The sequence below is a fragment of the Dendronephthya gigantea genome, unplaced genomic scaffold (assembly GCF_004324835.1).
Source record: "Dendronephthya gigantea isolate DGI-Jeju-01 unplaced genomic scaffold, DenGig_1.0 000006F, whole genome shotgun sequence".
Lineage (NCBI taxonomy): Eukaryota > Metazoa > Cnidaria > Anthozoa > Malacalcyonacea > Nephtheidae > Dendronephthya > Dendronephthya gigantea.
The window spans coordinates 2578890-2602495 of record NW_021163016.1 but is presented as its reverse complement, the minus strand read 5'-3'; the positions used below and the strand labels follow the sequence as shown (position 1 = coordinate 2602495).

At 37.7% G+C, this 23606-nt stretch overlaps 7 protein-coding genes across 8 annotated transcripts; 4 read left to right on the top strand and 3 right to left on the bottom strand.

Annotated features, from left to right (window-relative positions):
• Positions 1-164: 164 nt before the first annotated feature.
• On the top strand, positions 165-4996 carry LOC114516678 (diacylglycerol O-acyltransferase 1-like). The gene is made up of 18 exons (XM_028536217.1): positions 165-473; positions 1218-1305; positions 1699-1739; positions 1816-1901; positions 1978-2030; positions 2117-2216; positions 2336-2479; positions 2596-2658; positions 2896-2999; positions 3121-3159; positions 3257-3298; positions 3440-3484; positions 3557-3669; positions 3776-3841; positions 3963-4050; positions 4177-4239; positions 4433-4577; positions 4717-4996. The coding sequence occupies exons 1-17, from the start codon at positions 307-309 to the stop codon at positions 4574-4576; spliced, it is 1446 nt and encodes a 481-aa protein (XP_028392018.1). The 5' UTR covers positions 165-306; the 3' UTR covers position 4577; positions 4717-4996.
• A 397-nt stretch (positions 4997-5393) lies between these two features.
• LOC114516748 (heat shock factor-binding protein 1-like) lies at positions 5394-6708 on the bottom strand. The gene is made up of 4 exons (XM_028536306.1): positions 6490-6708; positions 6282-6305; positions 6100-6142; positions 5394-5843 (listed from the first exon to the last, which is right to left on the bottom strand). The coding sequence occupies exons 1-4, from the start codon at positions 6592-6594 to the stop codon at positions 5755-5757; spliced, it is 261 nt and encodes an 86-aa protein (XP_028392107.1). The 5' UTR covers positions 6595-6708; the 3' UTR covers positions 5394-5754.
• A 92-nt stretch (positions 6709-6800) lies between these two features.
• LOC114516698 (F-box only protein 15-like) lies at positions 6801-11332 on the top strand. 2 transcript variants are annotated; one of them, XM_028536246.1, is made up of 16 exons: positions 6801-7003; positions 7457-7558; positions 7657-7761; positions 7927-8037; positions 8348-8440; positions 8526-8735; positions 8983-9023; positions 9151-9254; positions 9508-9590; positions 9763-9818; positions 9950-10033; positions 10214-10326; positions 10468-10529; positions 10618-10655; positions 10725-10807; positions 10922-11327. In XM_028536246.1, the coding sequence occupies exons 1-16, from the start codon at positions 6900-6902 to the stop codon at positions 11009-11011; spliced, it is 1479 nt and encodes a 492-aa protein (XP_028392047.1). In that variant the 5' UTR covers positions 6801-6899; the 3' UTR covers positions 11012-11327. The 2 variants fall into 2 exon arrangements, with proteins under 2 accessions (XP_028392047.1, XP_028392046.1); XM_028536245.1 differs by having other exon boundaries at positions 10618-10807; positions 10922-11332.
• A 68-nt stretch (positions 11333-11400) lies between these two features.
• Positions 11401-15271, bottom strand: LOC114516699 (follistatin-related protein 5-like). The gene is made up of 4 exons (XM_028536247.1): positions 14925-15271; positions 13653-13809; positions 12604-12869; positions 11401-12377 (listed from the first exon to the last, which is right to left on the bottom strand). The coding sequence occupies exons 1-4, from the start codon at positions 14962-14964 to the stop codon at positions 11542-11544; spliced, it is 1299 nt and encodes a 432-aa protein (XP_028392048.1). The 5' UTR covers positions 14965-15271; the 3' UTR covers positions 11401-11541.
• A 524-nt stretch (positions 15272-15795) lies between these two features.
• Positions 15796-19292, top strand: LOC114516758 (follistatin-related protein 5-like). The gene is made up of 4 exons (XM_028536318.1): positions 15796-16350; positions 17399-17564; positions 17862-18124; positions 18335-19292. Exons 1-4 carry the CDS (start codon positions 16311-16313, stop codon positions 19174-19176), a joined length of 1311 nt encoding a protein of 436 aa, XP_028392119.1. The 5' UTR covers positions 15796-16310; the 3' UTR covers positions 19177-19292.
• Positions 19293-19410: 118 nt separating this feature from the next.
• On the bottom strand, positions 19411-22287 carry LOC114516759 (dihydroorotate dehydrogenase (quinone), mitochondrial-like). Its single transcript, XM_028536320.1, has 8 exons — positions 22197-22287; positions 21660-21872; positions 21268-21467; positions 20857-21124; positions 20633-20749; positions 20079-20232; positions 19822-19981; positions 19411-19697 (listed from the first exon to the last, which is right to left on the bottom strand). Exons 1-8 carry the CDS (start codon positions 22215-22217, stop codon positions 19640-19642), a joined length of 1191 nt encoding a protein of 396 aa, XP_028392121.1. The 5' UTR covers positions 22218-22287; the 3' UTR covers positions 19411-19639.
• Positions 22288-22347: 60 nt separating this feature from the next.
• LOC114516697 (dynein light chain roadblock-type 2) lies at positions 22348-23476 on the top strand. Its single transcript, XM_028536243.1, has 5 exons — positions 22348-22427; positions 22530-22605; positions 22902-23011; positions 23114-23171; positions 23268-23476. Exons 1-5 carry the CDS (start codon positions 22425-22427, stop codon positions 23309-23311), a joined length of 291 nt encoding a protein of 96 aa, XP_028392044.1. The 5' UTR covers positions 22348-22424; the 3' UTR covers positions 23312-23476.
• The last annotated feature ends 130 nt before the right edge of the window (positions 23477-23606 follow it).

Below are 23606 nucleotides of genomic sequence, written 5' to 3'. Positions count from 1 at the left end.
GAACACGCGAGTTCTTATTCAGAAAAACACGTCATCTCAATACTTTATGTAATTTAAATCAAATGGTTGCAGAACTTTCTACCCGTTTTTAGGGCGTCCTTTTGCACGAAGGTGGAGCAGTAAGATTTTCACGTGAACAGTCACGATAACATGCCTTTGCCATGTTTCTGTCATGCCTTCTTCACGTGCAAAGCCCATACCTATAAAAAGTTTGACAATATATCTACAACCTACAAAAGTCCCAAAAAGGCATTAGTGGCTTAGTGTTGATGCATTAATGTCAGCCTGGTTTGGTCAGATGTTGATATGGTTGCTCTTCATCAGGACGTTTCTTGTCTCCGCTACCGTTACATCGGAGAACATAACGGTAGCTCATTGCAGCGAATTATAGGCCAACGGAAATTCTTAGCTTCCACAACTTGTCAGAAACCAGATCAAGATGGACCTCAAAAAAAAACTCATCACGACAGAAGGTATTGCGTTGAAAAAGAACTATTTATTCTTTGACGGACACACAGGCGATTCTTTCCGCATAGGTGCTCTAGATGGCCGTTAGAACACCCAAATTCACAGAAAGAAAAACTGCTTTCTGCGGTGGGGAAGTAGTGCAGTACCCAGTCGCTTTGAGTGCTTCGAGTGTTGTTTCTTTGCCCTATATATATTTTCTCTGTAAATTACAAAAGTGGTGCCAAGCAATTCTATTCGAATTCTAAAGAATCATCTATGACAAGGTGGTTGTCACCAGGCACCAGCTAAGAGAGACCTTCGGAAATCTTACGGAATATCTTTAATTAAGCCTTTTTGCGGGATCATCACCAACAATCAGGAGCGTGCACTGGCGCATGCATTTCACGTGGCCTCCTTTCCTCAAATTGAAACATTTGTTCGTGATGTTACTTCCGGTCCAATGTTTTCTTTTACACGCGATAAGAATGAAACAAAACGTGACAAATATCTTTTGATTTCACTGGATGACTAAAAAATTCCAATAAGCCAGACAGTGCCCAAGAGCGGAGAAGATGTCTAAAGACACGAAATCCCCCACGCTTCGCAAGAGAAACTATAATTCAACCCACGAGGGCAAAGAAAAGAGCGCAAACAAATCTAAAAATGAAGATTATGACAAGAGGTCTTGCTTTGCTCTATTAAAATGCTGTGCATAACGGCACGTATGTTTTGTGTTTGTATATTTCTAATGTTTATTTTTTTCCCCACAGGATTCACAGTAATGCAGAGTCGTTGTTAAGTTTTAGCAGTGGCTTCCAAAACTATCGCGGCATTTTAAATAATTGTATAGTTTTGCTGGTAAGTAATTGTTATTGTACTACTAGGACGCGATTATTATATGTGATAATATGCATAAATGATTTGGATATTGTGTCCAGCTTCATTATCGTTGCTTGTTTCGTATTGCAGAGTGTTGAATTGAAATTTTTTTATATTCAAAACAAACACAAAAATAGATTACTTCGTGATATGGCAAACCTCCTGAGTAACTCTGTGGAGGAGGGTGCATTGCCTTGAGGGTGTCAGGGTATTCCCCCTAACCTATAACTGATCCAATGCTATGCTTATAAGCGCATTAAGATCTGACAAAATTCTCAAAGAAATTCATTCGAACAGACAAATAACACACGGAAATGTGGGAGTTGGAAGAATGTTTGCATTATTAATTAGTTTGTTTTTTACTCGCTTTAGATTCTGTCAAGTTTCCGATTAGCTTTGGATAACTTGTTAAAGTGAGTATTTTCTATCTTCTGATACTCCACATTGTATCGGTAATTCATTTGGTAAATGCTTCTGTTGCTCTTATAGATATGGCATCCTTTTTGATCCAATATCTTGGATGGTCACGTTTCTATCTGGTCCACAGAAATGGCCCTGTGCCTGTTTAGTGCTAGGTATGGTTATTTCATTTTCATATCTTAAATAATGTGTGGTATCGCCTTTTTTACCAAATTTCATTATTCTTCGTAGCTTCAAATGTGAATATTCAAATCATGTTCATCGTTGAGAAATTCATGTCAAAGGTTGGTAGCTAAATTAGTGTAAATTCTTTTATCTAGTGTATTATTTAATAAAATTCAAAAATTTTAATCTGAATATTTGTCTACAGGGGAACCTAAACATAATTGGAGGCATCATTCATACCATAAATCTTGCATGTCTGCTCATAGTTCCTGCAGCTGTTGTCTTGAGCTTCCAACCTCCACCATGTAAGTTTATTAGTAAACATTGTTAGTTGCAATGATTGTATTTGTGGAGCAAGTGTGTGATGCATCCATAAACTACATTTATACTTATCCCTGATTACTTCATTTAATCCACAATATAGGGTACTCATGTATAGCACTTGTGTGGTATACAATTTTATGGTTAAAGTACATTTCCTATGTATCAGTGAACAAATGGCTAAGGGAAGGAAGCATGAGCAATCCACCACCTCTAACCCGGCACAATGATGACGAAAATGGAAAAGGTATCCGGATTAAAACCCCTTAAATTCAATCAATCACATGGACCACATCCTCTTGCCCAGGGCTTTTAATTTTCGTTATCAGTAACCTTTATTCTTTCCTAAATTTCCAGAAAAAGTAGCAAATGGTGGCACACATACCTTAAAATTAGTTAAATATCCGGATAACTTAACTCAGACAGGTAATGTTTTAATTTACTAAAAAATAGCACGAGTGAGTTCAGGTTAAATCAAAATCATCAAACCATTGTTAGTTACAACATCTAAATAAAAAGTATTTTAGAAAAAGTTCATTTGGGACCAGATATAGACTAATATCTTAGGTCTATACATCATCAGCAATGTCTTTTAACCAAAGATTGGTATAGACTGGTCGTTTTCAGATGTTCACATTCTTAAATTCTGCGAACGTATTTCAGATTTGTATTATTTCCTAATGGCACCCACGTTGTGTTACGAACTGAATTTTCCACGATCCGATAAAATAAGAATAAGATTTCTCATGAGAAGAATTGCAGAGTTTGTACGTTGAGTATACCTTTTAATTTCTGTTTTATTTTCCTAAAGAAAATTGCTATAATAAAAAATCTTATTTTGGTTTTATCTACGAATCTTATGGAGCGTATGACAATATTGTTTTTTAGTTATTTTTGATTGGTGTGATTTTGGCCATTGTCCAACAAGTGAGTGAAATTTGTGCATTTGAGATACACATTTTAACTGTTATTCTAGGAAAATAATTCTTCAATAAACTAAAAAGTGATTTTACAACAATTTTAGTGGATGGTACCAACGATAAAAAATTCTTTCAAACCGTTCCAAGTAAGAATACAAAATACTATAATGTACTTGATTACTATGTCTATGGGTATGAAGCATGAGATTTGATAAAAATAGTCCTGCATACTGGAATATGAATAGTTTTAATAGTAATATAAATATATAACAATAATGTTTTAATAGGAAATGGATTATCCTCGACTGATCGAAAGAATAATGAAACTAGCGGTAAGTTAAACAACGGCAAACGGTCTTTTAAAATGGGTTGTTTTCAAAACGATATAAACCGATATATTTCAGGTTCCCAATCACATCATGTGGCTGTTATTCTTCTACTGCTATTTTCACTCGTTTCTCAACATCCTGGCAGAAATACTGAAATTTGGAGATAGAACGTTCTATAAAGATTGGTGGTAAGACATTCTAAAACTGATGTCAAACTCTAAAGACCAGTTCAGTTCGCATTTTCCCTGCTCGGATTTTGACAGTGTTTGAAAGGCTTTGTTATCTTTACTTTAGGAACGCCGCCACAGTTCAGGAGTTTTGGAAAACCTGGAATATCCCAGTGCATCGCTGGGCACAACGGTATAAAGGTCTTTGGATATACAGCCAACAACCTATTTTAGCTTGGTCTTTGGTTTACGGTAGAGTGACGAATGTAAAAACACAATAAACTGCAAAATATAACTTTGTTTTGTGTTTTTAGACATCTTTACTTCCCTTTGAGAAGAAGAGGTTACTCTCAGCTCACTGCGAGTGTCTTAGTCTTTTTGCTTTCGGCATTTTTCCACGAGGTAAATCGGACTGTCGGGTTTTTAAACCAACAATAATAGAAAGCCATAGGAGACAGCACTGATTCGACATTCGACAATACACTGGTAATCTCACTTCAATCCAAACACTCTTTCTTGTCTTTCCAGTTCTGGGTGAGCATTCCGTTGCAGATGTTCAGAACTTGGGCATTTTTTGGAATCATTACACAGGTGATGAGAAACTTTGCCCATATAGCCTTATAGGTACAAGTATAAACATCAAAATCCTTTCCATGGATGGTCGAGAACATACCGTCCGATCTACCCATTGTACCCTTTCGCAGGCCTAAAAGCCCCATTATTCATGAAATCTTTATCATAGATATCAGACATGATGAGATTCCAACTTTGTCCCATTCTCTAGGTACCTTTGGCAATATTCACCAGTTTTCTACCGAAGAACACAGTGTATGGTAATGTCGTGGTATGGCTATCCCTGATTTTGGGCCAACCAATCGCGTGCATGATGTACGGCCACGATTATTACGTCATGCACACGCCATCTTGAGGTACGAAAATGAAGATAGCGTCCAAACAATGGATGTCGCAGTTGTAAAGTACTCGTGGTAGTTGTCGACACGAGATCAAGTCATCCACTTTCTCCAGACCAGTCCAACATGATCTAATGCTTCACATTTCCATTTTCAGAATGGATAATTCTCCTGGAATGGCAATACATCAACACCAAACCGTGCGAAGATGTGGACATTTTCAAATCGGGAAAATCAATATCAACAAAGAAATCCAAACATTTGCTGCTAAACCAATCGATCGTTTTCACGCGAAGAATTCAAAAATCGAAGGCTTACCCTTTAACTAGCATGGTTATAAAGGGCGCTCCTGCCATATCGAGTGAAAAAGTGTGGTTTTAGAACAGGGCTTTGATTTCGCATACGCGAAAACGGTCTACACATATTTAGCCTTTAGCGAGTATTTTATCATGAGATGCCAGAGATTTATTTTTATCATTTATAATAATAACTATATATACCGTTTGTAAATGCAAGCTTGCAGTTTTGTTAATGGAGAATTTTTAACTACCAGTGTTTGTGTTTAATATATTTATTTGAAGCCAGCGCGGCGCTTCTTCTATATTCTCTTCTTTGTAGAAAGAAATGACTATGGCCTTCGACCATTAAAGTCACTGTCGCGACTTCTTTGACAGTGTAAAACCGCTGAACCTTCATATTTATATTAAACGTGCGCCTGCGGTGAGCAATAATTTAGAGATCAGTTGCAAAATTCCACTGATCTATATGCATGCTAAATGAGAACTTAGATCCTGCAGTAGATTGGCAGAGCTGATGAGACTATGTACATATTTTCTAATAATTTAATTCACACTCTCTTAGCTTGAATATAGCCACAAAAAAGGATAAAAAATAAATGTTTTATATAGATTTGAGACGTCTACTGATTAGAAAATGGTCTATAATTTTTCCACGAGTTAATTGCAGATCATATCTGATGTCCACAATCTAATATTTTTTCACATTGACAGTTCCATAGCAACAAATTATATACATGAGTACAATCACATGTATGAACTGTTGTTACTTTTTTAATACTATGCAATAATAATTTTTCAAAAGACAGTTACTAGGTTTTCAAATATTCAGAAAGAAAACAGTTATACATAAAAAGGTTGTTATATGTACAAGATGTTCAGAACACTTTGTTACCCGCTTATTTCTCAGGTTCGTCAACACCAGCTTGCGTCATGAGTTCACCAATATTTTTCTCCAAGTCATCTATCCTTGCTCCCATTTCGTCAACTGTAACAATAGTCAAGGCAATGCTAACACTAAAACTTGGACACAGCCTGACTCCAAGAGCTGAAGCCTACTGAGAATATGGTTTAAAAGCCTGTTTACTTCAAAAGTATAGCAAAATTATAGATACAGCAGTGAATTCTTAAAAAGTATCACAATGTTGCTACTGTAAATTGAGTATAATCTAAGAACAACAGGTGATCAAATTTTATGTGGTGGTTAGTCTCCAAGTGAAACCAGGCAGGATGAAAAAGGATACTTCTGTTGATAATCTGGTCTGACATGTCTTGAAACTTTTCTTGCTGAGGATAAAAAGATAGCAGCATTTAATGATACGAATTTCTCATATTTTTAAATGATCAGAATCAGATCAATTAAATTGCTATTCACAAAACAAACTAAGGGTTATTCTCAAAATACTCGATTATACCAAATACTCACCATTTGTTGAAGTAGTTTTTCAACCTAAAATTGTATAAAAGAAACGCTATAAACTACTTGGCCAATAGAAAAATCTTTGTAAAAATTCTTCATTAAAAGTTTTTCAACAATAAGCATAAACTTCTAAATGCTTGTAGTAAAGTTAGGAAGAATTTAAAAGACCACATCAGGCACATCACAGAGCAAGTATTTTTCTCAATCTACTTACGAAACCAGTTAAATCTTGGACATCTTTTGGTTCTTCCTCGCCTCCCTGAGCTAAATTTTCGTCCTGTCCCGTCTGATCAGGAATTTCGATCTTAACCTTAGACATTGCGAATGGCTTAAATCCCAGCAAATACCTCCTTTACTTCGCTTATAAAAACGACGCCAAACTACACTCTTGTTTACATTCAAAATTGTGACTTTCTTCAGCGCGGACGGAACTTCGAGGTACTGAGTTCTAGTTTAGTGGGGCACTGCCACCTTAATGAACACCTGGTGTATCCATTGTAATAACCACGGAGACCGGGGGTGAAATGTAAACAATAATTTGAAATTTTAAAAATATGTAAACAACGAGGGGAATATCACCAAATATATAGTTTAAAGGATTGGATTGTTGTTCCTGAGTGTAGAATGTCACGGCATAGCAGCCATCTCTCATCGTATTTGAAATCAAGACGAGAAAAACCGTTAACTACTGATAGCCGATCGCCTTCTTCAGAAAACTCGAAAGCGCGGTATTTGTTTGTCTATTTCATATATCTGTACTTTCCCTATATGAGGCTTGCAACTCTTTTACCTGAAGCTACGTATGAAATTGCCCTGAGCAGAGTAATTTATGTTAAGTTTTGATGCATACGTGCATGGTTAGGAAAATTTTGATACAATGCAATGGTCAAACGAATTTAATGCAATAAATAATATTAATTTGCGTGGGATGAAAAATGCATCGTCCAGGAATTTCGTGTTAGAGTATTGTGTGTTAGTATATTGTCAATTTGTATTGCTATTCTATCAACTAGTTATATTTTAAACGTGGTTTCCTGTTAGTGGCCTAACAGAGACCTTGAATTAAACCATTTTTGTTGATGGTAGGCCTATCCTGACATCCACTGGGTGGCAATGGCCTACCACAGTCAAAATTAATTGTCTCACAATAGGTCATGAAATACCAATTCAAACATCTTTAGTCATAAGGTAACCACCAAACAGCTGAATGGGAAACAAAAATCACTGAACAGCCAACACAAACTGGGCCAAAAAAATGAAAGTCATTCACCTCTTCATCTGATGTAAGTCTCAGTATCAATCCAATACAAAAGTTCATAAACCAGAGACTTGGTGTTGATGCAATGAACAATTCATATGTTGAACCATAACTTTCTTTCAGCCTTCCTCCAGAGCTTGTCTCCAAGATATTTTGCTTTCTTACCCCATCGGAGATCCTCACATGCGCTCAAGTTTGCAAAAGCTGGAGTGAAATCAGTAATGAAATGTCAGTACTTTCCTAATTTTATTGTTAACATGAAAATAGACAAAAGTTCTCAATGCAATGCCCTATTTTTGCCCTACCAGAAACAAATTATTTTTATTGCTTTTAGCAATGACTTCACTTTTTTTTACAAAGCAGTAAACTATACTTATTGATAATTAAAACTAGGTCATTATGGATTCATCATTACAACCTCATACCACGCAGCATACGAGATTCAATTCTCCCAAATGAAAGAACATCCCCAAAATTTCAATGGAAAAGTGAAATAATTAAAAGGTATGTGGTAGTTCAGTACCCAGGCCTCTTATGCGTTCTTTTGTTCGCGATTCATTAATATGCGAGACGAAAATATAAAAGACGCGCAGGTGAGGCCCGATCTCGTACATAGGGTCATAGACCTCCGTTACCCAGAAACAAGGAGACCTTGGAACTGCGCTATTTTTCATTTATCAAAAAGGCGTAGGTTCGATTCCTACCAAAGAATCTGAGATCATTTTTTGCGAAGTTTCTGGTTTGGTTTTTTGCCTTTATCACTAATTTATCATAAAGGCAGTCCACTTTACATATGTTCGCTTTTTCGTGCTAGAACTGTTAATCATAGAAATAAGAAGATAAAAACTATGATAAAGAAGACAAGTCCCTATTCTGGTTTGCCTTCAGGAATAGAACAAGCTTTGAAGTAAGTTTCCAGATGGAATATTCCCAGTTGCCCGTTAACTTATTATCATTTTTTACAACGGTAAGATCTTTTTCGATCTCTTTAGATTTCTCTCGTTGAAATGGCAGATTAAGTTCACAGACAGGGACGGAAATGAACGCGCATTCCTCAGCGATGATATGTTTTATTTCGCTCAGTCTTTGACAGCCCGTTGGTACACGTTGCAATTGCCATCCATCGCCAAGTTAAAATCCGTCTCGATTTCTGCACTCACGGCCGTGTTTTACCACAGGGACTGGAAACCACACGCCGACAGGTAGAAACGGAAGGCGAGTGGAAAAGCACGCAACTGAGCTCGCAACTGAAGTGTAGCGCAAATTTAAACACGTAACTAAAAAAGCATATAAAACTAAAACTTGCAAATGAATAACGTAAGGATCACGCATGCAACAACTCGATCACGCAACACGCTACTGCAACACGCAATTGATGCACGCAGAAACACAGACACGCAGATTCAACTGGACATTAAATCATGCAATTCATATTCATATCTTATCTAGCGCAACAAGGAAGGCCTTACTGCACTCATTTCAAATAACAGGTCAGTTTTACGATTGTATTTGTCGACTGAGTGTTTGCCTTTCGTCTGCTTCGGCCTCGCAACGAAACAAAAGCTTGACTTTGCAGGAACCTCTTGCAACAGCGTGACGAGGATACGTTGTGTTTAGATCTGAAACTTTCAAGACAGACCTGTATCAGTGAGGACGAGATGGTAACTCTACACACCGTACCACCTGGGATCATGGTGGCTGTTTGGAAACATTCTTGGAAGGTACAATGTAGCACTCTGGTGTCGCTCCAAGCATTGATACTAAGTGTTTCATACGTGAACATTTTCGCCCAATTATAAAGTCAAAGAGTTTTCGTTATCTTGTGCTTCACGAAAGGTAGTTTTCTGAATGCAATTGCACTTGAATCAATACAAAGACAACTCGGCATTGATCGCTGGCCTCTAATGTCTTTTTCAGTCTATAAGTGGTATATATTATAATCCATTTATTCCATTACTAAAATCGTAAATTTAGGATGGCGGGGAGGTGGCCTGGGTCTCGATGTGTCTGCATTATCATCAACTTCTCGAAAGGATTCTGAACGGTTCAAGAGAAAGGTTGTTAGCTGCCTATATTCAACCATCAAATAAAACAAACTTTGTGATTACTTATGAAACATGCAAACGCATGCAAGAATACTAAAAGAGGGCATTATAAGCCCATGTATGACAGTCCTATATAGGTAAAGTGTTTACAGTAAGTCAAACTTATTTACCTTCGTCTTTTTAGCGCTTACAAATCACTAATCCATAAGCCAAAAATTGACGATATCGACCCTTTTTACGGTAAGAAAAGTTAGTTGACACACAGCATATACTTTGTGATAGATTGTTGAAAGTGCTTTTACTGCTTTGGTTCGAGTTTCCAAAAAAAAAAGAGTTTGAAAAACAAAGCACCAACGTTTGCCTCATTGTAGGTCTGCAGCGGTATTCAGCTACGGTGGAGTTGCGCAATCAACGGAAATTGTTTTGGGGAAATCATTACAGGGAACTTTACCGAAGTAAGCCGCGTGAATATACACTAGGAAAACTTCATATAATACGATTAATGTTCACCGAAGAACCACGTGAACCGAGCTGGTTCATGCGTGTTGAATTAATGAGTATGACTCCACTGTAAATTAGATTTCTAAATTAGACTAATTTATCGAAATTCAGTCAGTATTTTTCTTCTTTATAAGGGTCGTTCAGCGATGGTTCTCTAGTGCTGGAAAGTCACGAAGAACAAGAAGGAATGTTTAATGTGAAAACATCACTGCCTTGGAAGACTGCTGGGTTTAGAAATATTTTGAGCGTTAGTAACTTATTTGATATGAACAGAGAAGATATTTTACGAAAAAAGAAAGCGCGGGATGTATTGTCTATGGGAGCAATACAATAAATCAAGTACAATAAGTCAAATGCATAACAGGATATTCTGTGCAATTCGTTGTAGGACATTGTTGTCTTAGATCTAACTCTGATGGATGAACACAAAGCACCGATGTGGTGTGCAAGGTTGGTGTTGATCCACCTGTTTTAATTTATCAACTTTATCCTAAATTTGATTGGTATTGTTAACTATTTCAATTCTCATCATGCACAGCTCTGCTGTCAAAGTTAGAAAGACCACGGACAGTGAAGGTAAGGTACTCGGTTCTCAAGCCATCAAGTCATACACATTTTATATTCAAATTTACTGTTTTCTTATAGTGGATTACACTTTTTCCGATTGCGAATCGACAGTTGTGGAATATCAGGACAGCGTGGGACGACTAAGGATACACCTTGTTTGGGTACTAATATGTCCTATACTTGAGGAACAACATTTATGTTTCATGGCATAATCGGCAAGTTTCACTAGTGGACATCAAGCCCAAAACGAAAATCTTTCTTCTTTTCATCTACAGATCGAAGAAGATGGTCAAAACTTGGTCAAAGGCTTAGAAATATATTTGCAAAAGGATGTCATCAATAACTGGTTTGGAACAAGCTACTGAAAGTCTGAATCACGGCGCTTTGTTTTGACTTACTCCACAGTCCACACAAGAGGCGACTACGGGGATGTGTAGCTCAGTCCAGCAGAGAAGCAATCTGTGCGAAGTAATACGCATTATTTGCTACCAAAGAATTACCAGATTTTCGACAAACTTGTGTCGAATAGAAGTCGACCGACTCAGACGGCTGATAATTTCCCAATTTGCGGAAAGCAACAGTTTTAACCTAGAGTTTTGGTCATAGGTAAATCTCCAGTCTTAATTAATGAACTTATAACGAATATCGCAATGAATGGCCCAGCGTTAATGACTGTTTTAGTTCAAACATTTCAGTTCATAAACTGTGCATGTTATAACTATATTTCTGAAATTTATTCAATTATAGAATTTACTGCTAAAATATTTTGCGACGCTGATTACGGTTTAAGATTACGGATCACATTAACATTATATTTACTACCAAATTATGATGTTCAAATTCCATCTACCATAAAACTAGATCATTCACACAAACGTTTTCGAAGTCATCAGTTTTACAGATGTAAACAAACAAACAGAAAGAAAAGAGAAATGAAACAGCTTGGGCGACCTATAGCCGACGCTCCACCAGCAGTGATGGGATCTGGAACCCAGACTGCAAAGCCTCCTCCGTTGACATCGCTAACCTTCCCATGTATCTTTTGGGTCTCAGCATTAATAATCACCACCGTCTTTTCTTTGGTTGCCGGGGAAATGATCCAGTGACCGGCGATAAACGAGTCCCTGGATGTTCCGTGGGATCTTTTGTCGATGAAGTCGACGTCTTCGATATATTTCACATCGGAAATGTTGCCATTTTTCGCCAAGTCCAAGTCAACGATCGCCATCTTGTTTGCGTAATCAAGAGTAAGAAACACGTAGTAGCCCTCCGAGGTTTTACCCTTGGAGTAAAAAACCGCATGAGATACACCACCGGGGATACGAAGTTCCGGGTAATGATTGGCGTTGAATCCTGTCTTGCTCGCAGCTAAAATATTCATTTGACTCGTGTTTTTCGTGCGATAAAGAAATACGACATACCGACCGTCAGGTGAAACAAATGGAAAACCAGGAAAACTCCACATTTTTGTGCGATCATTGACTGTGTCTAGTTCGAGTATCGATATCTTTTTGTAATATATTTGACAGTCGACGTAGATGTGTTTGTTGTAAGGGTTGTACGCAATGCCGTATGTTCCAGTGCAACCGTACTTTGTGAAGTTGCGAAAACTCGTGTAGGACTTTCCTTCCAAATTTAGCTCGTGGATTCCGGGGTTTGAGAAATGTGTGACAAAAGCCGTGTTTCCTTTTAGCATGTCTTCGTCGGCAACCATTATGCCATGAGTGAAACCTAATAAAGTTTCCGTTTGTAGAAAAATTAAATACCATAATAGGGCATATTCATTGAATATTGGATACATTATCAGAACAGCAAGGTTTCAATATGTTTAGGGTATTCTCTTCAAATACAAGACTTTGATTAATTAAATGAGTACAGAGTGCCATATAAAGACTGCCAATTCTAGAAACCTCATCTTTACGACGAGTTAAGTTCAACAATATCGAAGATTTTTCACCTGGTTTTACATGAGCTTGCACGGCTTTGTGGGTGCGAACACGACTTTTAATTGCGATGACGTCAAACGTGGAGAGATTCCAAGAATGTACCCAGACTTCATTGCGCCACAGTAAACAATGCAAACCGTATGGGTAAGGGTCGGTTGGGATGGTTTCAATTTTCTTGTGTGTTTTGATATCAATCACGTGCACAGAGCTTCCCGTTCCATCGGCGACGAAAACCGTATCGTCAACAGCGCATGCGCTGGTGAACGTACAGTCTCTTCTAATAAAAGAGATTTTAAGAGGAGATTTTTTTATTATGTCGCGTATTTTGGCGGGAAAACGCTCAAAACCTAAAATCTTTTCGGCCTACCACTCAGAATTAATTTATTTTACCTTTAATGGCTTTATTCTTTAGATTATGTTGTAAACTAAGTTTTGAACTGTATTTGGTGAATGCAAAACACCAAACAAAGGAGTTATTACAAAATATAATGCGGCTATCAACAATGTTATAATGTCAACGCCATTATAACTGAAATGAATACAAAAGAAGCTTCGATTCAAGTGTCATTTTCTTCTCGGCGTATCCGGAGAAATCTTTTCATTTTCAGTAAATATTCATAAATATTAATATAGTAAATATTTTCAGCAAATACAGTAAACATAATTCGTGGATGCTTTTCAGGTTTGCAAAACATTTTTAATGCTGAAAATTTTAGTGCTGTTGCATGAAGATATAACTGAGGTTTTGAGCATATATTACGCGACATAGAAAATAGTCTCCTCTTAACAAAAAACATTGAATAAAAAATGAAAAATGTATAATGTAGAAACAAAAGCTTTGTTTGATGTTTTCCTGCAATATTTCCTAAAGTCTGTCAGGCTGTCAGCACATTTAATACGATTTAAGTTCGCTGGATTTCTAACTGATGAATAGTACAGAGTAAAAGATTTAGAACAGGCAAAATTTTAAAAGGCGAAATGTTTCGCGAGGGAGACGAAATTCAACGTTATGATTTTATGAGATTTATATTTCTAAAAAAATGCACCACTTCCGACCAACCTGGAATATCGGCTTTTGGTACACAACCCAGGCGCTGTTGTGTTGGTTATTTTAGCAACAACACTTTTCGCCACTGGATCTATCACGTAAATACCATCACTCCCCAGAACATAGAAGCTACCAGTTTCCGCCGAGGCAGAATGGCCGAACAGAATTCCTGTAGTAGATTTGATAGGTTTGACTGATACATGTATATGCCAATCATGGAATATATATCTATATTATAAAATAGCTTAGCATCAAATGTGGTATAACAACTGCCTAAAATAGACAAAACACTTCTCGACGTTTTGACCTGAGTTATATTAACTCTCCTGACGAAGGCCCTCAGGTCGAAACGTCGAGAAGTGTTTTGTCTATTTTAGGCAGTTGTTATACCACATTTGATGCTAAGTTGTTTGAAGACGCTGCCACGCTGCTCCCTGGTTATATTGGAACTTGGGAAGCGTTTTTGCTTTCGTTAAAGGGCCCCATTGAAAAACTTCTTGGAGATATGGGCTCCCTGCTTAAATATTATAATAAAAAAAAATGACAAAGCATGGAAAAATTGTAGGCGCACGCAATGTTTTATAATCATTTTTACTCTATTGAAAAAACCCAAAGATATTAGACATAATATCAAAACAAATCTATTTTCATGTACATGATGAAACATTTCGCTGCAAACTCAGGATTGCAGATACTGATAAAGCCACTCGCTAGTGTAAAGAAACTGATTTTGTTTTGTTTCGAATATGTCTCTGATATTGTTTACCAACTAGAGATTATAGCTTTTATCCTCCTGAGGAACTGTGTAAATAAACGATAGTTTGCCTTCACGTCCGCTTATAGTCATCGCAGAATTAGCTGCCGTTGAAAACTTCACGGCTTCACCAAATACAAAACGGAATGAAAAGAATAATTATTCAATTTATTTTTTATTCAATTTATTTTTAAACTTTTAGCAATACGATATATATACGATCAGGTGACGAAGAGTGTGACATATACTCAATAAATATTATAGACTATTATAGTTATTTTTGACACAAACGCGCTAAGCATTATCAAACTGGAATTTATTCGCGAGAAAACTTGACAACGACTTCGTTCGTTCAACAGAAATGTCAGTTACTCGACTTCTCTCTTGACTAAACGAGGTTTTGGCTAGTATAGTATTGCCTTTGTAATTGAAATTTGAAAAAAAATTGTATCGTGTTTCATCGTTCTTGCTCTACCAAAGTTACCAAACAAACCTGACGAACACGTAGCCACAAGAATATGGTAACTTACCGTAAAGAACCAGCAAAGGAAGCAACACCCGCTGTTCCATAACAATATACGATGTGGTATTACAGCTTTTGCGCTAAAGAAGAATCAGGTATACAGTCGCGGTGCAATTTCCGTAAACTCGCAGATTCGTAGATGCTCCCCGATGCAATATTCAGTTGACACTTGAGATGCATATCAGTTTTTCAAGTCCTGCTTGGCCGGATGTGAAAACTTTGGGTATTTGTAAGCGGGCCAACCTCGCGAATGAATGACAATCCCTTCTCAGAATAAAATCTTCACCAGAACTTAGTCGAAAGTTTAAAACCTGGTTCACGCTCGTCCTAAAGACCCGGGTTTCCATTTGTGTGCGGTCACCAATGCGCAAAATGCTTCGTCCATCGCAAAATATTACAATAACCCCGATTCTTAATAACCATGATTGCAGCTATGACGGCAGTAAGCTGCTGACCTTGCGGGGTTCACGCCACCCCCCTCCCCCCCTCAGAAGAATTCGACCCCCAAAATTTGGATAAAAATATAAGGCACCCGTTTATAAAAAATATAAGATTGCGCTTTTTATGTGCTGAACCTAATTTCTAGGTCCGAACTCATTTGCACATTCATTACTTGTTGTGATGAAGGCTTTTTACCATTATTTATTTGTATGCATGTGATTGACATTTAATAGACCTTTTTCATAATGACGTCAAACGCGGAAAGTCTTATGTTACACAAAGTTTGATTGGCTCGATAGTTTTGTGGAGCCAATTAAATTTCGTGTAACATCAGACTCTCTGCGTTTGACGTCATTATAAGAAAGGTCTATTAGCCTTTCTCACGATGACGAATGTGCCGCCATTTTTAGTACTTTTTTTTAATTGTGAGCGCAAGACCTTGTCAGGGCGGCTGTCTTTAATTTTGGGTTTAATTTATTGTTCAAATGGTCTATTGACTCTTAAAAAATGCTTCTTACATTGTTATTATTGTTTAAACGCATTTGAGAAACTTGAAAGTACCCCAAAAATGGCGGATATTCGTCATCGTGAGAAAGGCTAACTAACGTAGCATTTATTTAAGACTCGATTTCTATTATAAAATTTCTGCACGGACACGAGGCACGGCACTGACATGAGGATATACGAAGTGAACATTACGACTGATATTTATGCTAACCTGCATTTGTTTGATGTGATTTAACAATTAACACAGGAAATTGGTATAAGACAGATATAGAATTATGCTAGATCGAATTGTGTTTGCGCACAATATTATTTGTAGCAAATAAGTAACTACTCTGTTAGACCATTATAGACTATTGGATATACGTGCCCCCAGCGTGTTTGACTTGAATTGTTTACTGATCTTCGTTGGACGCAACATAAGAAAACTATTATTCTATAGATCGTTATGACACTGCGGGTTTTGCTTCTAATTCTGGTTATTTTCGGTAAGTTAACGATTGTGTTGTTTGGTAGGACAAGAACGTAGACACACAATAAAATATATTTATGCCCCCCCCCAATCCAACATTAGCTGGTTTCAATCAACAAAGATCGAGACAACATTTGTAGTAAACAAATGCTGTCTTTAGTTTTTAACTGAACTGAAACCATGTTTCCCAATGGGTGGCTCCAAATAAGAAAACATGTATAGTTTGTTTGGCAGTTTTTTTTCTGCGGTAAGGTTATGACAGTATACAATGTGTAAACATACTGATCAACACTATTCAGTCCACCAACTATCATATCGGATGCATCCAGCTATTCTACGCCGTTACACTGACACACGAGACGAACTAACGCTAGCCAATTCTGTCGGAACCAATTCACTTTTGATGGATGTTTTATAATCTTTTGACTTGCAATGTATATGGGCCGCAAATCAACTAAAGCCAATGCAGTCTGCTTTATCAATGACAGATTACATTACATACGTTACAAGTGAATTCGATCCAACGAAATTGGATCGTCAAGAGGGCCGTCGGCAAATTAGATTTCGCCCCGCATTGATGCATGGGGGGAACAGGAACAGGTAGAGTATAGAATCCGCAAGGGGAACATTTAGAGTATCGAATGGCGTAGTTTTTGGGACTATTCCGTGCATTTTAAAAAGTCATAAATGTTTCGGAGGAAATACGTCAGTGGAGACTGTTCGACAACGAAACAATGACGCGATGACGTAAGCTAAGACAGATGACGAATACACGCAATTAACGCTTGCCGCAAAAAGGCACTTTGACACCTGACTAGTGCAGCTGAGATAGACATCTGTCCATCCTTCATCTATGCCTATGCCGTCGAGATCACCAGTTGCTCTCAGCAGACTCGCAAAGGCTTTTGAAATTGGTCCGCGCGATGCGGGACAAGATATTCAGACGTCATTTAAATGTTTGGGCATTGGATTACGTAACTTTTATAATAAACCAGATAGAGCAACGAAATGTTTAGATTGAAAATTTAAACCTCATAAAAGTTTATTTTTTAATTTTTCTTCAGGCTGCCTCCTGGGTCATTCTGCCTCGGCGGAATTCGAAACAGGCTATTTCTATGTTCTTGGGAGTGATGGTATTTACGTGATAGATCCAGTAGAAAAAAGTGTTGTTACTAAAATAACCGACACAACAGCACCTGGGTTGTGTATCGATACCCGTAGCTCAGCAAGGTTGGTGCGAAGTGTTTGCTAAAGTCTAGTTCTCCGTTGCAATGCTTTTATATATTTCATGGTTTAAAACCTCCCCCGGGTTCATAACGTGTTTTGAAAACATGGAGATCCTCAGTTGTGAAGTGTTTGAGTTGATAAACAAACCCGTTCAAATCGACATTTCGCATTTAAATGATTTAATTACTAATTTTGTCTAAACTACTGTCTCAACTAGAGATACAATAGATAGAACAAATTATATATACGACATTGCAAGTTTTAAAAAAGTTTCTAATACCAGCAAACCTTTTTTATTAGGCAAACGTGTGAGTTTACTCAGGCTTGCGTTGTTAACGACACACTTTTTGTCGGAGACAAAGTTGCAGATGCTGTGCACGTGATTGATGTTAGAACACGAAGAAAAATTCAAACTCTCTCGGACGCTTATCCAACGGCTTTGCACTTCTTGCCGTGGCGCAAGGAAGTCTGGGTAAATTCGTATCACTATGGTTACACGTTTGACGTGATTGAAACTGAAGATCTTACCAGGACACGCGTTGGACAAACTTCCCCTCAACCAGGTGATACAAATAACAGTCTCATTTCAAAGTCGTTTGCTATCTTAGTGAAACCTAATTAATAGACCCAATACTTAGCTTTCGCTATAAGCCTCTGCAACTCCGGGTCCTGATTTGTTCGACGTCTTACAGATGTAAATAAATGACGGAAAACCCTCGATTTGAAATTTCTCGCGCTATATACTTACATGATATTTTTGGAAATTTCATTAGTCATGATTAGGGGGAGAATGCTGCTTGCTGACAAAGATATGCTGGAAGGAAAAACGGCCTTCGTCACAGCTTATGGTTATCCCGGCGTCATCCACGAATTGAACTTAGAAACGAAGAACTACACAGCTTCTCATAACCTAATAAAGTACGGCTGCTCTAGAACAGACGGCATTGCATATAGTTCTTACAACAAACACTTGTACGTGCAGTGTCATCAAAACAGTGCTACCGAAACGAATTTTACACTCGAACTGGGCCCAGTCAATAATATCACAATTGCCAATGCAAAAAAGTGGAATTTTCCTGGTATTCCATTTGTCTCGCCTAACGGTCGGTTTGTTGTATTTATTCATAACGACAAGCTCTACAAACTGCCGGAGCCGGTGCATCGAATAAATATTTTAGCTCCAAATGGAACAGGATTTCAAGCCAGTCATTACCCGGAACTTATATTCCGCGATCCTGTATCTAGCCCGGTTTTTTACCCCAAGGGTAATACCTCGGATAGCTACTATGTATTCTTTACCATTGGAAACAAAATAGCGATCGTTGACTTGGACTTGGCGAAAAATGGCAACATCGCCGATGTGAAATATATCGAAGACGTCGCCTCCTCCCAATCTCCGTTGTTTCTCGTCGATAAATGGATCGTCTCTCCCGGAGCCAGAGAAAAGACGGTGGTGATTATAAATGCTGAGACCCAAAAGATCTACGCGAAGATTAGCGGAGTGAACAGAGGGCATTTTGTAGTCTGGGTCCCAGGGCCCACCTCAAGTCGCACTTCAGGCATAGGTTACCCGAGTTATTTGATTTTTCTAATCGTTTTGTATGTCTTTATGTGAAACAGCTTTGAAATTTTAGAATGTAGAATGAAGGGTAACTAATCTTGAGTTATTATAAAATTATAGTCATAATTTCTTCGTGTCAAATTCGTAGTCTAGAAGCGTTGATTCATAGGGGGAGGATAATTAATAGCAGGTGGAATATGGTAGTAATAAATAACTTTCACTTTATAACTGTTTTTGTGCTACGTCATTATTTGCTGGAGCTCAAAGTTATAAGGCAACTACTTCTTCCGTCTTGGGGAAATTTATCTTAAGAACGACACGATACAGTCACAAAAAATTAATTGAAATTCGTAGGAGATATAAACATCAATTTAGAATGCCATTTTTGATGACAAACGGCAATTGTTGACTTGCGTATAGGGACAAAAAAAACGCTCAAGTTGAAATATTTGATATCGATAAAACGACCTCACAGTGATCTGCACCTCCTGTTTGGTTTGCGTTTTTACAAATAATATCACTCTCGTTTGACATCAAGGCCAACAGCATCTGACACGGAAGTCAAGTTATCACTCCTACAAAGAGATAATTTCTTTAGCAATGCATTCGTCGAGAGCGTGGTAAACGTAGCTTTGTAGTGTTTTATTAGACAATTAAGCGCTTGATTGCAAAGCATCACCCCCCCCCCTTCGCTATTACCTCAGTAGTTCTGCCAATTCATGCTTTATTTTCCTCACAACCGGAAAACCTTCGTAGGCAATCGCCGAATAGATTTGAACCAGGCTCGCACCAGCTCGGATTTTGTCGTAAGCATCTCGGCCGCTCGAAATCCCGCCAACACCGATTATGGGAAGCTTGCCTGGCCGAAAGGCGGGAAAAGACAACAAGGTTAAACTTTTAAATGACAGTAGAAGGAAAAACAAAAAAGACCAAAGCAAAATGGCGATTGATTATACCTTCAGTTAGCTTGTACATATCTTGGACAGTTTGTGTCGATAATTCTCTCAAAGGTCTACCGCTTAGACCGCCCGTTTCATGTTTATGTTTACTTTGCAGAGAGCTTGGTCGAGATATTGTCGTGTTACAAACGATCAAACCGTCAACTTTACACTAAATGTACACAAACACGCGGTGTCAATCGTGTTATGGGTCCCATACTTGGACGAAGATTTTTAGATTCAAATTTAAGTTAGTTTAGGATTAAGCAGTCAGCGCCAAGAAGTTTGTAGCGGGGTGATTACCGCTGAGAAACTGTGCATTGCGGGCTCGAATCCACGAGTCCATTTATAACTAAAACGTGGAAATTTTAAAAATAATCGCTATTGAAATGAAAAAATACTTACCTCCAAAAAAGTTCTTCTTAGTAATTATTTCACAAAAAAAAACAAAAAAACAACGCTTTGTTCCTTGAATTTTGCAAAAACCTAAGCACGATTTTTGAGACCAAAAACGCATTTTTCGTGAGCACGCGTAGGCAGAATTAAAAATTATTTTCTACTATATTGCTTACGGGAGGAGTTGTAATGACGTCAGCAATATCCTGTTTAGCTTCTTGTGTGAGATCCGCGGCAATTTTGACCAGGATTGGTGGCTTGTTACCATGGAGATCGTCACGTGCTTTGATGACCTACACAGTACACAGATCACATAATAGCGCCACTTTAATATAGCAGTAAAAAAGGCGCGTGTTTTTTCACTCGCGTAAGTTACTCTTCTCTTCAGAATTCAGCTTACCTCTTGAAGGAGAGCTGAAAGCTCTTTCTTGCCTTGAAGTGATCTTAAACCAGGGGTATTAGGAGAGGAGATATTGATTGTCAGATAGTCCGCGAATTTGGCGAATTTTTGAACGCCCAAAATGTAGTCTTTAATAGCGTTCGTCGAAGTTTTATTTTTGCCAAGATTGATACCAAGGACACCTGGCTTATTGCTTTGCGATGCCTCCTCGTCCAGGGGGGTTAGACGCTCAGCCACAACCTCGTGGCCAACACTGTTAAAACCATATCTGCATGTAAACAATGTAAGATTTGTTTCTGATTATTTTATCCCGTCTAGAATTTGAAAAATTGGCAAATTTGAGATGGTAGTGAGTTTATACCAATAAAATGCCAGTGAATAACCAAATTTCTACACCAAAATTCAGCTTACCTATTTATGATAGCTTGATCTTCGGTCAACCTGAACACTCTTGGTTTGTCATTACCAGCCTGAGGTTCAGGCGTGATGCTACCAATCTCGACAAAACCAAACCCAATCTTAAACATGCCATCCATGCATTCTCCATGTTTGTCAAAACCAGCTGCAAGGCCAACAGGACTGGGGAACACTTTACCAAAAACCTTTGTCTCCTGTGTGAAAACAATTCATGTGGTCTTTGAATATTGGAGATTTTGCTCATCAGTATAGGTACCAAAGTACTGCAGGTTAATGGGAAATCAGGCATGTATTCTAAGATTAACAAAATGACAGCTACTTCAAATATGATCTATTCAAACCAGAATAGAATTAGTAAGTGAGTGATTTTTATATCAAAAACCTACCAAAATTGGATCTGGTATACTGTTGTCTCTTGGTACCATTCCCCAGGATGCCAGCTTAACTGCCATCACATGAGCTTGCTCAGGGTCAACCAGCCGAACACTGGGCATCAACACTGACTTGTAAAACCTCTCATGACCAGTAACACATCCATAAACAACCACAGCCGTAACACTCCCAGCCACCAATACACCATTCCTCAATAATCTCCAAACCTTAATTTAAAAGTTGAATGAATTGATTACATATAATCCTCCCAATATAGATAAGTTAACAAAATGTGTGCAAACTTAGTATTACTACAAATTAGTGTTCAAATTTCATACCTTGCTACCCTATATAAGGTTTTAACAACAATGGAACGATGAGGTTACAACGAATGAAGTTAAAACGATGAAATTAGCGAATACATAATTTGTTACAACTATGAAGGTGCACGTGATGTGCACATGAGAACATATTTCAGTATTCCCGTTATGAAATTAGAAATCTTTCATCATTGATCACCTTTATGCTTTGAAACAAGTTTCAATACTTACATTTCTTGCCCTTGCACTCATTGAATCTCCCGACGATCGTTCTCAGATGAGATTTTATGTGAAAGAAATTGGAAAGTAACTTTTTTTTAAATTTTCCCTCTCAGCGCTAGACGATCGCAGCCTCGCATGCTAACCGCTGATCATGTGCGCCAGCTGATCATAGCAACGCCATTGAAAATATTTTGAAAGAAATTTGAAATACTTTCCGAGTGTAAAAGGAACAATAAAATGGTATGTAAACGCGAAATCTCGGGCGATTATGTTTTATTGTAGTTTATTAGCCTTTCGTCTGTGCCTAAACGCTCATTTTTGTGTCCTTCCGTGCCGTTTTAGTCGGAAGTTGAAGAGACTTTAAAGCGCATTCAAGCTCATAAGGGAGTGATCGGAATCATTGTTGTTAATCAAGAAGGTAAATAAGTGACTTAAAATTATTAACTGTGTTCGTTTTGTGAATGGAATCTTAAACTTTTATGTCTTACATACATTCTTTTAATGGTATATTGCCAATGATTTGATGGTCCAATATAAATACCCATTGTTGAAAGTTGAAAGTGTCACACCACAAACTACAGGGGGGAGATTGATTGTTGTATGAATTAGGAGTGTTATATCGTTAAAACCACTGGTTTAACAATGGCAATCATCTGTCATCTCCACCCCAATGTAGAATGCTACCTCAGAGTTTCACCATCTCAAATATTTCAGGTATTCCGATCCGTACCACCCTTGATAACTCCACCACAGTGCAATATTCTGGTCTAATCCACCAGCTCACAGCAAAAGCAAGAGGCACAGTCAGGGATATCGACCCACAGGTAATCAACTAAATGTTTGAAGTAGCATTGCAAATTTCTCCAAAGCATCTTGCCATTAAAGATAATTGAACTCTTACCTCATAAAATTCTCAATTTTTCTAGAATGATTTAACATTTCTGAGAATCCGTTCAAAAAAACACGAGATAATGGTTGCCCCAGGTAACTACCAATCAGATTTACACACAAGAAAATTTGTCATATACAAGTCTGGATCAAATATCTTTTCACCACAATTTTTTGTTTCATGTTTTGCAGACAAGGAATACCTACTTATCGTAATCCAGAATCCATCTGTGTGAACAGATTTTAAATCAGTTACAACTGTTCTTTGTGAAAAAAATTTGTTATTGTATATGAACACAACACTTAGTAATGTTTAAATATATTTGTTTGTATATATGATTATATGAACCATATGTAAGGATATAAACATTTTAGATATTAAACTGCTTCAGGATTTTAAATTGACTGATGAATAACAGACCTATGAATAAAAGATGATATGTTACGTTAAAAGTAGAGTCTGGTTACATGATAAATTTTGATGGTAGATGGAGTACCTACCATAAGTGTAGGTGTGGAAAACAGGAGGGG

Excerpts from the sequence above, each read along its gene's own strand:
- LOC114516697 (XM_028536243.1), top strand. Across the intron at positions 23,012-23,113 it reads TCAGGGATATCGACCCACAG|AATGATTTAACATTTCTGAG; the intron begins GTAATCAACTAA and ends CAATTTTTCTAG. Across the intron at positions 23,172-23,267 it reads CGAGATAATGGTTGCCCCAG|ACAAGGAATACCTACTTATC; the intron begins GTAACTACCAAT and ends CATGTTTTGCAG.
- LOC114516748 (XM_028536306.1), bottom strand. The coding sequence starts at position 6,594 with ATGTCTAAGGTTAAGATCGAAATTCCTGATCAGACGGGACAGGACGAA. Across the intron at positions 6,306-6,489 it reads TCCAAGATTTAACTGGTTTC|GTTGAAAAACTACTTCAACA; the intron begins GTAAGTAGATTG and ends ATACAATTTTAG. Across the intron at positions 5,844-6,099 it reads AGACCAGATTATCAACAGAA|TTGACGAAATGGGAGCAAGG; the intron begins GTATCCTTTTTC and ends CTATTGTTACAG.
- LOC114516698 (XM_028536245.1), top strand. The coding sequence starts at position 6,900 with ATGTCACGGCATAGCAGCCATCTCTCATCGTATTTGAAATCAAGACGA. Across the intron at positions 9,024-9,150 it reads GCACTCATTTCAAATAACAG|ATCTGAAACTTTCAAGACAG; the intron begins GTCAGTTTTACG and ends CGTTGTGTTTAG. Across the intron at positions 10,530-10,617 it reads GCACCGATGTGGTGTGCAAG|CTCTGCTGTCAAAGTTAGAA; the intron begins GTTGGTGTTGAT and ends CATCATGCACAG.
- LOC114516699 (XM_028536247.1), bottom strand. The coding sequence starts at position 14,964 with ATGGAACAGCGGGTGTTGCTTCCTTTGCTGGTTCTTTACG. Across the intron at positions 13,810-14,924 it reads TCCTTTGCTGGTTCTTTACG|GAATTCTGTTCGGCCATTCT; the intron begins GTAAGTTACCAT and ends AATCTACTACAG. Across the intron at positions 12,870-13,652 it reads ACCAAAAGCCGATATTCCAG|AAGAGACTGTACGTTCACCA; the intron begins GTTGGTCGGAAG and ends CTCTTTTATTAG.
- LOC114516758 (XM_028536318.1), top strand. The coding sequence starts at position 16,311 with ATGACACTGCGGGTTTTGCTTCTAATTCTGGTTATTTTCG. Across the intron at positions 16,351-17,398 it reads TCTAATTCTGGTTATTTTCG|GCTGCCTCCTGGGTCATTCT; the intron begins GTAAGTTAACGA and ends ATTTTTCTTCAG. Across the intron at positions 17,565-17,861 it reads GATACCCGTAGCTCAGCAAG|GCAAACGTGTGAGTTTACTC; the intron begins GTTGGTGCGAAG and ends CTTTTTTATTAG.
- LOC114516759 (XM_028536320.1), bottom strand. The coding sequence starts at position 22,217 with ATGAGTGCAAGGGCAAGAAAT. Across the intron at positions 21,125-21,267 it reads GATCAAGCTATCATAAATAG|ATATGGTTTTAACAGTGTTG; the intron begins GTAAGCTGAATT and ends GTTTACATGCAG. Across the intron at positions 19,982-20,078 it reads TATGTACAAGCTAACTGAAG|GCAAGCTTCCCATAATCGGT; the intron begins GTATAATCAATC and ends CCTTTCGGCCAG.
- LOC114516678 (XM_028536217.1), top strand. The coding sequence starts at position 307 with ATGGTTGCTCTTCATCAGGACGTTTCTTGTCTCCGCTACCGTTACATC. Across the intron at positions 1,306-1,698 it reads ATAATTGTATAGTTTTGCTG|ATTCTGTCAAGTTTCCGATT; the intron begins GTAAGTAATTGT and ends TACTCGCTTTAG. Across the intron at positions 2,659-2,895 it reads GGATAACTTAACTCAGACAG|ATTTGTATTATTTCCTAATG; the intron begins GTAATGTTTTAA and ends AACGTATTTCAG.